The following is a 13587-nucleotide window of genomic DNA, read 5'->3' on the forward strand; positions in this document are numbered from 1 at the left end:
TGTCTATCCGCAGGAATAAAGAGAGATTCAACCCGACACCTTACCTTAGTCAGTTAGAGAGACAGATGCCATGCCTAACATGTCCCCCTTCCCCAATTTTTCCATCCCTAGTCCTTGCCGAAACAAGGCGAAAAGACTGACACCTATGACCTTGGGAGTTCGCAGCTGGGAGGCTGGCACACTGGGCCAGGTACTCCGGACACAGCACATACACAAATAAAGAGCCGAGCCGAAGAACGGTGCCACCTTTCAAGGAGTGGAAGGTTAGTGGAAGCGTATCCGACCCCCTTACTCCGTACCCGTACCGTTCATGCTCAATCCGATCGGGTGTTGCAATGGAACCTGTCAGGTTGTCTTGCCGTCCATTCCTAGACCTTCCAGAAGTTCCAGAAGTTCCAGTCCATCCACCAGCCACCGGACGTCCGCCGAGACGGGCGGGATCTTCAGCTGCTGGGGAGCCACCCATGGAAGCCTTGCTCCGTAGACGGGAGAGAGAGAAGAGTCTGGACCTTCGATATCCCCGTCCGTACTCCGTACCTTACCCAGCAAACAAATCTCGGCCTCCCCTCCGCTGCCTAGATGAAAGAGTGCTAGAGCAGCAGCCATCTTTTCGGCGCCATGGGCGGAATGGCTGCGCTGTTCTTGCCGTGCAGCACTCGGCATCCGCTGACACCGCCGGTTTGGGCGCCGGCTTGAACCGACCGTTTGTTTCGTTCTGTTCGACACGTGGAAGTGAACGACATTACGCCGGATTAGACTTTGAGGGTGCATACGGCATACCGTTAGACTCGATCCCCTATTGTCTCCCACGCCCGCCACGCCATGCTGCATTTGGCGCGCCGTCATGCCTAGGTCCAGGCCGGGGTTGTGTTGGTGTGGAAAGCGAGTGCGGCGTGCGTATGTGTGTGTGTCTGAGTCTGTGTGTCTATGTGTGGGTGTGTGTGTGGAGGAAAAAGTGTAGATGTTGTTGGGTCAAGATGGGATGAATGACTTATTTGAGAGAGACAGCGTGTGTGAAGGGACAGAGACGGAATGGGAAAGAGCAAAAGAGACCGAGAGCAAACACCAACGTCCTGAACAACTCAAGAAACTGCTCGGGAAAAGCAAAATCAAGAGAAGGCAAGAAGAGAACGAGTGACTTGCGACGTGCCTTCCCTTTCTATGTCACAGAAGTACCTTCCTTCCCTTACCTTCCACTACCTCACTACCCATCTGCCTCTGCCTGTCTCTCAACGTAAGGTAGGCACGCTCCTGCTCTCTCTCCCATTTCTGCCTCCAGTCATCAGTGGAGAGGTGCTTGCCCCGTCTCCCATCCTGGAAGGCTTCCACCTTCCATTGCTCGACACACGACACACGACACTGCACTCTTATGCGCTCCTGGACCAAGTAGGCAAGGCCCATGTCCTAGACCCAGATGGCCGCCTTCTTCCCGTGTCTTTCACGAATAAGCGGCTTCCTATTCACCGGTTGCCCAAGCTCCATGCCCTTAGCGTCGACTTCATTCACCTTCGACGGTTCTCCTTTGCTGGATGTCTGTTTCCGACTTCAAAACAGCTCTTTACCTTATTCTAGAGCCTCTGTGCTCGTTGCAAGTTTGTCCGGAATCACATCACCGGACTCCTCTTGCCTTTCTTGCTGGTGGACTCGGACCCTTAACCCCAACAACTTCGACTTGTCCAACTTCACAATTCCAATGGACTCGACCCAAAGCACCTCAGCATGGACTACAACAGCCGCTTGTGTAGCTATTGTAGTCCTCCTCATCTTGATAAGACCGCGGTCATCATGGGGCCATCCGCCATTACCTCCGGGTCCGCCGGGCGAGTTTCTCCTTGGCCACCTCCGTGTTATACCCAAACAGAACACTGCCCAAACATACGCAGAGTGGGCAAGAAAGTATGGTGAGTCTGCTTTCTCCCTCTATACACCTCTTTGAGAGTTCTTCGCGACTAACGTGATAATAGACTCGGATGTCATTCACGTCAAATCTCTCGGCCAATCCATCGTGGTGCTTAACAGTGTCGAGGCTGCCAAGGATCTTCTCGATCGTAGGGGGGCCAACTACTGTGACAGACCCAGATTCACTCTGTTTGAGGTGTAAGTCGCCCCGACTTCGACCCTGAGCTATCTTGTCGGCATGCTGATGCAGGCTGTCCCCTCCTTAGCATGGGCTGGGGCAAGACGCTGACCTTCCTGCCCTTCGGACCCCGCTGGCAGATGCACCGAAAGCTGCTGCAGACCACTTTCAGTAACACCAATGTCCGGCAGTGGTACCCTCTGCAGGTCGCCGAGGCCCGCAAATCCGTTCATGGCATCGTCAGCAACCCTGACAGCTGGCAAATGTCCATCAAAAGGTGAACCGCTTCTAGGCTTTGGCTGACTGTTGATACGTAGCTGACCATTCCAGATTCGCCGTTGCTATCGTCCTCAAAGTGAGCTATGGAGTTGACGTTCATGAGGATAACGACCCGTACGTCAAGATTGCCCAAGATGCCATGTACGCAACTGGAAATGGTGGTGCACCCGCCAACAGCATCGTCGACATCTTTCCCCCTGGTAAGTTACGGATGCAACACAATTCCAACCCTCACTCTTTTAGTAACGTTGGCCTTTGTTCTAGCTCGTCATTTGCCCGTCTGGCTAGTTCGAGACTGGTCGCTGAAATTCGCGCGAGAATGGGGATGGGCTATACGCAAGTTGCATGACGTTCCATTTGCTGTTGCGCAGGAAGAGTTGGTGAGTGTATGCTCCTAGTCAAGTCCATGCCCGCAGCACTAACAAGTCAAGGCTCGCGGCAAGGACAGCCCTTCCTTCGCACATAGGTTATTGGAAACCTATTCCTCCAACGCCAAGAGAGGACTCGACAATGAATGGACACTTGACGACATCAAGGGAGCAGCAGGCGCCATCTTCATCGCAGGGGCCGATACGGTAACTTTGCTCCTCTCTGATATTTGATACACTGCTGACTCTGACTTGCACCAGACTTGGGCCACCATGGTCGTCTTTGTTTTGAACATGGTTCTCCATCCTGAGATTCAAGAAAAAGCGCAGGCCTGCATCGAGCGCGTGGTTGGGCTCGGTAGACTGCCCGATCTTTCAGACAGGCCATCCCTCCCATACATTGACCATATCGTTCAGGAAGTCTACCGGTAAGCTTCCTCTTGCTACTCAGGTCGAGACCCACGTGGGATAGCTTCTGACGAGAAAGAAACAGATGGTCACCATTGGCACCGTTAGGAATTCCCCACAAATCTCTTGAGAACGACGTCTATAACGGCATGTTCATCCCTAAAGGGTAGGTTCACTTGCCCCCCTTTCACCCCTCAACGGGCCGAAAAGCTGCATGCTTCTAGAAGGAAGTACTGACTGCTTTCCCCAGGTCTATTGTCTTCTTCAATTCAAGCGCAATGACTCAGGACGAGCGGGTGTACAAGGACCCCAAGTCTTTCAACCCGGACAGATATCAACCAGAGTCTTCTGGAGGCCATGGTGAGCCCTTGCCACTTGGCCAGTTTGGCTTTGGACGCCGAGTCTGCGTTGGACGCTTCCTGGCAGACAACAGTGTCTGGATAGCAGTTGCAACAATGCTTGCCACTCTCAAGATTGGTAAGAAAGTCGGACCAGACGGCCAAGTCATGGAGCCCAAGATTGCCTTCACCAATGGTGGAACCTGGTGAGTTTGTGTGCTGCTCCATAAGTGTCAAAACTTTTAGAATTCTGACGTCAAACCGCTAGTCATCCGGAACATTTTGAATGCTCCATAATACCACGCAGCCAAAGGGCACAGGAGTTGCTGCGACAGTCGGTCTCTTCTTGAAGAGCAAAAGACAAAGTGAGGCGGTCTAGCCCTCATGCCAACACACATTTACTAAGCTTTTAGGCTTCGGGTTGATGAAACCGTGCACAGTCGATTTCGAGGGGGAACCTGGACATTCAAAGTACGCATAGGAAATTCCTTGCATCTAAATGACGACTGAGTAAGTCGTGGCTTTGAGGTTCAAGACCTTACTCTCAGCGACGGCTGCTTTTCGTAGCCAAGTCAAGGAAAACCAAATGAACAATTGTTGAAGCCAACATAGCCGATGTTGCATCTGGACCGACTGGAGGAGCCACGTCCACGTCAATAATGCGGAGCCTGACACCATTTCTGAACAGGATTCTGAAAAAATGGGATTTTGTCATCCGGAACTTCTCCTAGACGTAGGGGTTTTGCCATTTTCTTTTGTCGATCTTATCAACTTCAGAAGGACGGGCTGCAGTCATATCAAGCCTGCGTCAGGGCTCCTCTCAACGAGGGTCCGGATCCGCCCCGAGACGAGTCTGATTGGAGCTTTGCCCACCACCAAGAAAGAAATATCTCTTGGCCCCAACTCAACGTATCCAACTTCTCCATGAGAACGCATGACGGGGATGAGTTTTCATCTTGTGTGAACCGTCACTCGACGTTACGGTGAAGAGGATAACGAGCGCTTGGAGAGTCATGTACACAAGCGTTTTGAGCGACGTTATTCGTCCCGTGTCAAACCACTGCATAAGCCATGTCACCCTCCATCCAAACCCTGACGGCAGGGAGAAAAACGTGGCAAGGAGTAGAATCTTTGTGACGGTAGGAAGGAGAGATTCCACGAGGCATCACGCAGTAAGTCAATGACCCGATGTCCGCGTCGAAAACGTGGCAGGCAGCGGGCAGACTACACAATGTCCTGTGCTAGCAGTGTCTCAATAGTCGAAACGCACCAAACCTTCAGGCTCGCACCGCATGAAGCTGCCACTCAGCACTGGCTGCTGCGATACTATTGTGAGGGTTTTCGAGATGCCCTATCGACAGGGTCACGACTCGCGGAAGTGGAAAAGAGCGGGAAGGAAAGGCTCTTCCTGCATGGAAAGATCTGGATCGCCAGCCGCGATGCAACGACTTAGATCTGGAATTACGCCAAATCCGCCGTATCAAAGGAATCATCGCAAGTCATGAGCCACGCGATGGACTGGGATCAAGCCCCCCGATCCTCCCTTGGGGGCTGAAGTCCAGGCGCGACGCTATTGACCATCCGCCCACCATTACGGGAACTCGGGGTTCGTTTCCTTTGCCTAAACGGGACGCAGATGCAGCTGATAGCTTGCTTGCACACATTTGACGTCGGCCAAGGATAGTGAAGACGCGACTTCTGCGTAATGGCTATCGTGACGGCCCGGAGGAAGTCATAGCCGTACAAGCTCAGCACGCCGTCGCAGACTTCTCAATCACTTGATGCGCGAAGCAGCGCGACTAATAATACCTGACCGCAAAAGACGAAAATTTCTTTTACTGGGCTTGGCCTGACGGTCACCGAAGCTGTCCGCTCGAGCCGAGTCCTAGCCTGCAAGGACTAGAGGCTGGTCAACCCGGCAAGTGTATCTCGTTCCGAGGGAGATGTACTAGGTGACAGGGTCTTGAGCTGTCAGAGTTTTGGTGAATGCTACACCTATACAGGCAGCTTTGCTTGGCCCGGGCAGTCCGTCGAGCTGATAAGAAGTGCCGTCGGGCGTTGCAGGCACGTGCGGCAAGACCGTGAGACAGTCCGACAAGCGGATTTCAAGCGACAATGAATAAGTGAAAGCACAAGGAAGGAGACACCGATCAGGCTCCATTGCAACAGCACGGCCAAAACCGGCGGGAGAAGAATTCCAGAATGCCGCCAAGACCGGACGAAGGAACCCGACGACTTGGGGCTACTACGGTAAGGCAGTTAGGAATGTGCCAATGTGCCACGGTGCGTTTGACGGTGCGCTTGATGGTGCGAACTCTACGCCGTATCACCCAAAGCAGCGGCGGCGGTGGGATGAGACGGGCTGAAGGTCAGGCACTAGGAAAAAACAACCCTAACAAGTGAAGAACGGCGGCGTTTGCGGACTTGTTGATCGACCGCCAGGCTGACACTAACATAGGCGGGAACCTAATTACTCTTCTTTCGTCGTGAACTTGGGAGGCTGTCTGTGGGTAATTAGGTAGGTAGTGCCTTGCTTTCCTTTCCTCGATATAGGTAGGCTACCCCGTACCCCAAATCGACGAGGCTTGCATTGGATTATTCGCTTACTCCAACACACACCTCATGTGAGCTCATGTGAGGAGCAGCTTGAGAAGGGAGCCTTGAGTTGCAGAGTCAGGTCACCACCACCTTGGGCAGCTAAGGCAGCTCAAGTCACCTTGAGGTAGGTAGGCAAGCTGGCAAGGTCTTTGAATGTGAGGACGAGGTAAGGCAGCTTGGACCAGGTAGATGAGGAATGGAGTGGACGGACGGGGGGCAGGAGGTGACGGGGATTCTGTGAGGTGCTTTAGAAAGCAACTCAATCATAATTCCCACGCAAGCAAAACCCAATTCAGAGCTTGGCCATTTTTTTTGCTTCCTTTTTGCTTGTTCGCTCCCGTCCGTCCCCTCTGCACTTGGACTTTGGGCTTCAGCCCTTTCGTCCCTCCCCTTCGGGCTCTTCCCCAAAAATCCTTCCGGCACCGGCCAGACTCCCACAGTGACGTTTTGACACACTCTTGCAAGTTGCCCCTCACTAAAAAAGCTGCTTTCTTTCCCCATCTGTTTCGCGCTTGACGAAGCAACCCCCCAATTGGGATTAACTCGGGATGGGTACCGTAGCGGTGGTAAGACTGGCGTGGAAACCCCGAAAGAAGCCTTGGGAGAGAGATGGATTGCAAATAAAATTTGTGTAGTTGTGGAAATGAAAGTATAGCAGCTCGTGGAGTAATGATACCCGTTGTCTTGGCTCTTGGGAACAATCCGCTGGGAGTTGCAGTCCAGTTCCCTTCACAACCCTCGCTCGTTCTCTGCAACTCCACCCCTCATCCATGCTCGCTCCCATCTTTTCCCCCCATGCCGCCCCCCCCCTTGTCCCGGTTGGCTCTTCCGTCCGCTTCCTTTAACCTTTGGAGCGAAACGGTGCTTTCGAACTGTAGCTGCTGCTGGTGCTGCTGCTGTTGGGGGGTTGGGATCGTCATATCAAGGAATGACCTTCGACCGTTCGTAAGCATAACGATGACTCGAGCCGTTTCGGAGGGCGAGAGCTTGCATACGGGCGATTCGTAATCCCAACGTTAAATATTGTCGCCAATCTGGGCCATCATCGCCTGTCAGAGCCGCTGACACTGTTGCTGTTGCTTGCTGTACTCCGTACTGCCTTCCATATTGCACAAACTGTGCATCACCCCCGAGGCCAGGAGACAAATCCAAGGGCCAATGTCTGTCCGCTCGTCGTCGATTCATTTGCGTCAACTGTACTCTTCGACTCCTGCAACAAGTCTTTTCGGATGGTTGTCGCCCATCTGGTCCTGCTTTGCCTACAGTTGTCAATCGAACCCCATTACAATACCCGTGGAAACAGGCACGACCGCCTGGGTCCGCCTCAGCCCGGGCCGAATACACCGAATATACAGACTCTTTCCAACATTGCGGCAAGAGGCTCCCGACCTCCTTCCCTCTACGTGTCTGTTGCGAGGGGGCATTCACTACTCTGGCCGCGGCGTCGGTCCTGCCTTTTTATTTTTCGAGACGATAAAGGCTTTCTTCTTCATCCACCGAGGACCGGAAGCTCGTGGAGAAAGACGATTTATTCTCCAAGAACCAAAAAGTCGGGTTTTCGGGAGCTCCCCCGCTTCGACAAAGTGCCCTCAGTCGGTTAAGGCTGCCCAATCTCGACTTGCTCCCCAATCGATTCCCAAGGCTGCGTGCTTCTGGGCGTAACTTCCAGGAGTGGTTGGCCAGCTTCCGCAAAGGTCCAAATTCGGTGCTCACTTCGCCAGGGATACCGCAAAAGGATCAGTGCAGGTGACAGCCGCCCATACGTCCCCTTAATCCCGCATCCAAGAACCGCTATCATGTCATCCCGAACCTCGATCACGCTGAAGGATCAGGTTGACACGTACGATATGGAGAGTCAGCCTCCTGTCTCGAAAGGTCATGGCGGCATCACCCATTTGCTGACCGTCCAAGATGGCGATCAAGACCGGACGGAGACGAAAAGAAATCCGAAGTGGTATCAGCGGCTATTAGATGCTGGCGTTGAGGAAAACGGGATCCAACCAGTACCTCTCAATGAGCGGACCAATACCAACTACAGCAATCTCTTCACCGTTTTCTTCACAAGTCTGCTTTGCTTATTGCCGTAAGTGCTTTCAACAATCCCAAGGAGGCTGGAGACTTTTGTTTTGCTGATACCGGCGTTAGGATCCCAACCGGCGCCTTAGCCACAGCTCAGCTCGGACTGAGTCTGAGGGATGCCTCACTGGTCATCGTCTTCTTCGCTTTGTTGACCTGTGTGCCTCCAGCATTCATGGGCATCGCTGGCTCGCATACCGGACTCAGGCAGCTTGTCCAAGCTAGGTATTCGTTTGGGTAAGTCGATATCTCTGTGAAGAATAACTTGTCGCGCAAACTGACGATTCGGATGGTTCAGATACTATCTTGTGGGCATTCCTCTCCTTCTCAACGCCGCGACTGTGACCGGATTCTCTCTCTCGTCTTCGATTGTTGGCGGCCAAACTCTCGCGGCCGTTAACCCGGGACACATTGATGTCAAGATCGGGATCGTCATCGCCTGCCTTGTAAGCTTTGCAGCTTCGTTCATTGGGTATCGCGCGCTCCACATGTGGGAACGCTGGCAATGGCTTCCGAACCTCGTTGCAATTGTCATAGCCGTAGGTTGCGGTGGGAAACATCTGTGGAAACAGGCCGAGACGTCGCCTCCAACAACAGCTCAGATACTCAACTACGGAGGTCTGATGGCCGGTTACTTCATAACCTTTGGCGGTACTGCATCGGACTTCACTGCGTACCACAACCCCAACAAGACAACCAAGTGAGCAATGCCTATTTTCAGGTTAGCTACACTGCTGACAATAATCAGGTTCAGGATCTTTTCCTACATATACCTCGGGATCTTGACACCCTCTGTCCCGCTGCTTATCTTAGGAGCGGCGATTGGAGGTGCTCTCAACAATGTCCCCGAATGGAAGTTGGGATGGGACACGTATGGCATTGGCGGCGTCATGGCAGCTATGTTGGCTCCTGCTGGCGGCTTTGGCAAATTCGTACTGGTTGTCCTCGCACTGAGCGTGATCGGCAACATCGCGACGTCCATGTACTCCGTTGCTCTCTGTATGCAGCAGATGCTCCCGGTCTTCACAAAGGTCCCTCGCATTGTCTTTGTCGTCGTTGCGCTCGGAATCATGATTCCCATGGCAATTCGCGCTGCTGAGTCGTGGGCCGATTCTCTCGAGAACTTCTTGGGCTTGATCGGTTACTGGGCCGGCTGCTTCGACGCTGTCATTATTGAAGAACTAGTGTTGTTCCGTCGAATGAACTACAGCTCGTACGACCCTGCAGCGTGGAACGTTGCCCGACTATTGCCTTCCGGACTCGCTGCCCTTGGAGCGAGCCTGCTGAGCTTCGGGCTCATCATACCAGGGATGGATCAGGCCTGGTACACTGGTCCGATCGCGAGAGTGACCGGAGATATAGGCTTCGAGTCCGCGTTTGTTCTGACGGCAATTTCCTATGCACCCTTGAGATGGCTGGAAATCAGGAAGCGAGGACACGTCTAGGGCGGCCAGATGTTCGAGCGGCAGAGTAAAGAAGAAAAGGGGGGATATATCCAGGCAAGCGAGGTATGATAGACCGTATTTTTCGTTAAGCGCCCCAGTGGGGGAAAAGCAGGGGCATGTTGATATCTGCAGGGTCCCGACGGAATAGGGCAGTTTCGACAGTTGACCAACAATGGCACAGTTTCTTAGGCAATACGGCGGGTGCGTCGCGGCGGCGGCTTCTTGCTTAAACCTTCAATGGTGATCGGCCAGTTATAGTCCTCCATGTCGGCCTCTGAGGCTTGCCGCTTGCATCACCAGATTTGATCGGGAGCCTGGCTAGTATGAGCTGATGGCCACTTCCATTGGCCGTGCCACTCAGTCGAAAGGGGAACAATTACCTAGGTGTCTAGACTTGGTTGACCGGAGAGAACTATGTCTTCACCAAACTGGTGCCAAGCAACATCTGTGAGCCTGGCGGCTGGCACAGGCATGCCCTCGGTATTCTGGACTCGGTCGGGAGACACAACAACACCGCCGCGTCCAAGCCAAGTGGGCGCAATAGTTACGATGACTCTATCAACGAGGCAATGGTAAGCAGGGTCAAGAAGCGAGTTGATCACATGCCCGCCGCCTTCGATCATGACGCTTTCCAGACCTTCGGCGTGAAGAGCAGAGAGAATGGAAGGCCAATCGAATCGCGATTCGGTCGTCTGAGGTTCGAGGACGACGAATTTACCGCCATGGGCTTCCAGGATTGCCTTTCTTTCCGGATTGACGGCAGACGGGCCAACGAGCACAAATGGTGCCAAGCCGTTGTTGGCGCGGGCGACTTCGAAAACTTTGCTGCGTTCGGTGAAGTCCCATCGGCCACGAGGATCCAAGACAATGGGGCGTGGCTGGGCGTCGAGATTTGCACCGTGGATGCGGCAGTTCAAGCCTGGATCATCGGCGAGGACAGTCCCAACGCCAACGAGAATGGCGGCATGGTGACGACGAAGATGGTGTGTCATAGCCTTGGACTCGGAACCCGAAAGGCGCGTACGCACACCAGGGGCGAGGGAAAGGGAAGAATCCAGTGATGTTGCAAATGTCAGAGTAACAAACGGACGGCCCTGGGATCTCGCTGACTGGATGGCAGATTCTGACGGTAGACGAGGAGCCAACCAGGCCACGTCTGGGCCCGGGATCTGCAGAGTTTCCGCCATTGTCGTTGAAGTGGCCTTTTCCGTGGGCAGAAGGGCGAATTGCTCCGAGAACCAAGAGGGTTGCACGTACGGATACGGGTTTACGCAAGTAACAACTCCCTGCGTAGCGCACGAGGTGATGCTATGGCTATCGCAGTACTGGCTAGGTGCCCCCTAGTCGTCTCGAAGCCTAGACTGTTGTCCCTGTTCAGACTGCCAACGGCGATCAAGGTAGACTGCTTATCGAAAGGGCGGTCTGAGAAGCAGTATCGCTGGCTATGCTTTCCTTGCCAAGAATTAGGATCTTTGCACAGCGGCGATACTGGCTCATTGACTAAGGTAGATGGTCGGCGAAGCAGGCTCACCAGTCAGTTGACTGATGGCTGGAAGTAGTAGGGATGAAGTTGAGCAAGGACCCGAAACCCAATGGCCTCCAGAAGGCTTGAGTGATAAAGCCTAACCCTAAAAGGGCACGTATTACAACTATTGGGACGATAAAAGGTTACAGATGCCTGCCGGGAGGAACTCCAAGCAACTTGGACGGCTGGGCCGTTGTTGAAGTCAGCAGTCGCAGGACCGCAAGAGGCAATCGAGGTCGTTGTCGTCTCGGACAACGATTGTCACCTTGGTAAACCTTGAGTGAGGTGTAATGGCCAAGGATGCTATGGTAGAGGAGAGCAGACGCGCGGTTGATGACCAGAGTTGCGGGGGGCTGAGAGCCTAAGATGGCAACAGTTGTGTCGATGTACCGTGACCAAGTGCGAGTACCCGACACAGTTATGGCTGTGTTCGTACCGTCCTGAGGCGAGCCAAACAGGATTGGAGATGTTTTGTACTTTTGGACTCTTGAGGAGAGATCGGCAAGATGTGGATGCCCTGGTGATCTGATTCGAAGGCTTTCGTTTCCCTATAGACTAGGTGCGGCGGAGAGTTGTCCGCAGAGATGGTCCTTGCTACTGCCACCACTCGGGTTGAGTCAAGGGCTACGACAGGCGCGATGTGGTATCGATTGTCAACGACACGAACAAGCTGGATGACAGAGAAAGGCCGACACGCCGGGAGAATGTTTTAGGCGAGATGTTGATGCGTCTGTTCCGACCAGTGCAAGTAACACGTCGTCGGAAGGAGATTTATGAGTTGACTCAGGTGAGCTAGCAGTTTCTGTGTCAGAGGATGGAGTGGGTGGGTGGATGACTTGTCTGGTTGTGATTTTCGTGGTAGAGGGGAGAAGAAAAAAAGCCAGACGGGTTGGACTTGGGCTGGACGATGCAAGTGCTATTCGTGTGGGACATGCAGCGGAGGGTGCGGGCAAAGTTGCGTGAAGTTGACGGGAAGGTGGGAAGACAAGGGAGGAACTAAGGTACTGTGGTAATCAATCAATCAGCTGCAAGTGCAATGTTGGTGAGGGCCAGAAGTGCCAATTGCCAATGTCAATTGCAGGATGCAGATGCGGTGCCACTATGCAAGTGCAGGTGCAGGTGCAAATGCAGATCCAAAGCAGGTGAAGGACTTGGAGCTGAAGTTTTGATAATGTGGGTTGGTGTTGACTTGGACCTGGATGATTCGTGAAGCGGGTGCGGGTTGAAGATGAGGTGGGCTGGATGACATGGGAAATGGTGGAAGGGCAAGATGCAAGTGCTGGTGGTGGAGTGTGCTGCCCTGGATTGCTGGAGACTGGAGTGTGTGTGCGTGTGTGTGCGTGTGTAAAAGACAGGAGGCAGTCACGATGGATGATTGGATCTTGCACCTGCCTGCCCTGGCGACGACACAGACACGACCTCTCTTTCTCCGAATTCTCCAATCTCCAACGTTGCGCCCCAGGCCAACAACACCCAACACCCAACACTCACCTACCCGACCTTAACACGGCAAACACCTCAAACCCCTAGACACGGTACGGGGTACTACACAGTAAAGTGGTCGTTTGCCGCCTCGCACCCAAAGCCCAAGAGCCCAAGCCGCAACGCGCCCCGACGTGCAACGTAAGGTGCCAACGTCTTTTCGTTCCTTGCCCTTCCAGGTCACCAAATCGCAAGTCGCGCATCCCTCATCGCCCATCGGTATCCAATCTGGTGGACCTCAGAATAGCCGACAGCCCCACTACAACGTGCGTTTTCCTCGGGAGGTGGATACTTGGAATGGATCCTCTTCAAGGACCACCGACCAACTTGGAGCCCATGATTCCTCACTACACAGTAAGATGCTGCGTCCTTCGTACTTACACGGTACCATACCTTACCTTGCCTTATTAGCCCCGCCTCTTTGGGACCCTGACTTACAAGTTGCACAGTACTGGGACGATCCAAACACAGGTACTCCCACACCGTACGGACCATATACGTTATACTACAACGAAATTCCAGTCTCCAGCTCGACAGGGCCACCGCAAGGCAGAGTCAGGTCTGGTCCGCCAAGCCCATGGAGACTTCAATCATCCAAGCCTTGGAAACAACACGCACATGGCCGTGAGGCTGTGACGGCGCGCGCGCGCGCAACGTGTCCTTGGACCCAACTTCCAACCAGCACACCACCCACTCTGCCGGCACGGCGGGTACCCATCTATACTTGTACATACGAATACACCCACGAATCTGAATGACCAAGAGCCAGAAAGCGAAAGAGAGAGAGATAGAGAGAGAGAGAGAGAGAGAGAGAGAGAGAGAGAGAGAGAGAGAGAAGGAGAAAAGGAAAAGAAGGACCACTCACTTACACTAGACAGGCGCCTAGCCTCTAGTTCCCCAACGTATCTCTCATCTGCGGATATTCCCAGCATCTCATTTCCCCCTCGAGTCGTACGGAATTACGAAGCTATGACGAGAAAACCACCAATAA

At 53.5% G+C, this 13587-nt stretch overlaps 4 protein-coding genes across 4 annotated transcripts; 2 read left to right on the forward strand and 2 right to left on the reverse strand.

The window, feature by feature from the left end:
* Positions 1 to 345: 345 nt before the first annotated feature.
* Positions 346 to 663, reverse strand: CTAM01_03135 (uncharacterized protein; the record flags this gene model as incomplete). The annotated part of the gene is made up of 1 exon (XM_060519172.1): positions 346 to 663. One exon carries the CDS (start codon positions 661 to 663, stop codon positions 346 to 348), a length of 318 nt encoding a protein of 105 aa, XP_060386171.1.
* Positions 664 to 1693: 1030 nt separating this feature from the next.
* CTAM01_03136 (cytochrome P450) lies at positions 1694 to 3680 on the forward strand (the record flags this gene model as incomplete). Its single annotated transcript, XM_060519173.1, has 9 exons — positions 1694 to 1901; positions 1965 to 2097; positions 2166 to 2354; positions 2408 to 2556; positions 2621 to 2736; positions 2788 to 2931; positions 2986 to 3152; positions 3218 to 3298; positions 3383 to 3680. 9 exons carry the CDS (start codon positions 1694 to 1696, stop codon positions 3678 to 3680), a joined length of 1485 nt encoding a protein of 494 aa, XP_060386172.1.
* Positions 3681 to 7864: 4184 nt separating this feature from the next.
* CTAM01_03137 (NCS1 nucleoside transporter) lies at positions 7865 to 9589 on the forward strand (the record flags this gene model as incomplete). The annotated part of the gene is made up of 4 exons (XM_060519174.1): positions 7865 to 8151; positions 8214 to 8381; positions 8443 to 8844; positions 8893 to 9589. 4 exons carry the CDS (start codon positions 7865 to 7867, stop codon positions 9587 to 9589), a joined length of 1554 nt encoding a protein of 517 aa, XP_060386173.1.
* A 380-nt stretch (positions 9590 to 9969) lies between these two features.
* On the reverse strand, positions 9970 to 10776 carry CTAM01_03138 (riboflavin biosynthesis protein RibD domain-containing protein; the record flags this gene model as incomplete). The annotated part of the gene is made up of 1 exon (XM_060519175.1): positions 9970 to 10776. One exon carries the CDS (start codon positions 10774 to 10776, stop codon positions 9970 to 9972), a length of 807 nt encoding a protein of 268 aa, XP_060386174.1.
* Between the last annotated feature and the right edge of the window lie 2811 nt (positions 10777 to 13587).

The sequence above is a fragment of the Colletotrichum tamarilloi genome (assembly GCF_030869305.1).
Source record: "Colletotrichum tamarilloi strain Tom-12 chromosome Unknown Scaffold_7.1, whole genome shotgun sequence".
Taxonomy (NCBI): Eukaryota; Fungi; Ascomycota; class Sordariomycetes; order Glomerellales; family Glomerellaceae; genus Colletotrichum; species Colletotrichum tamarilloi.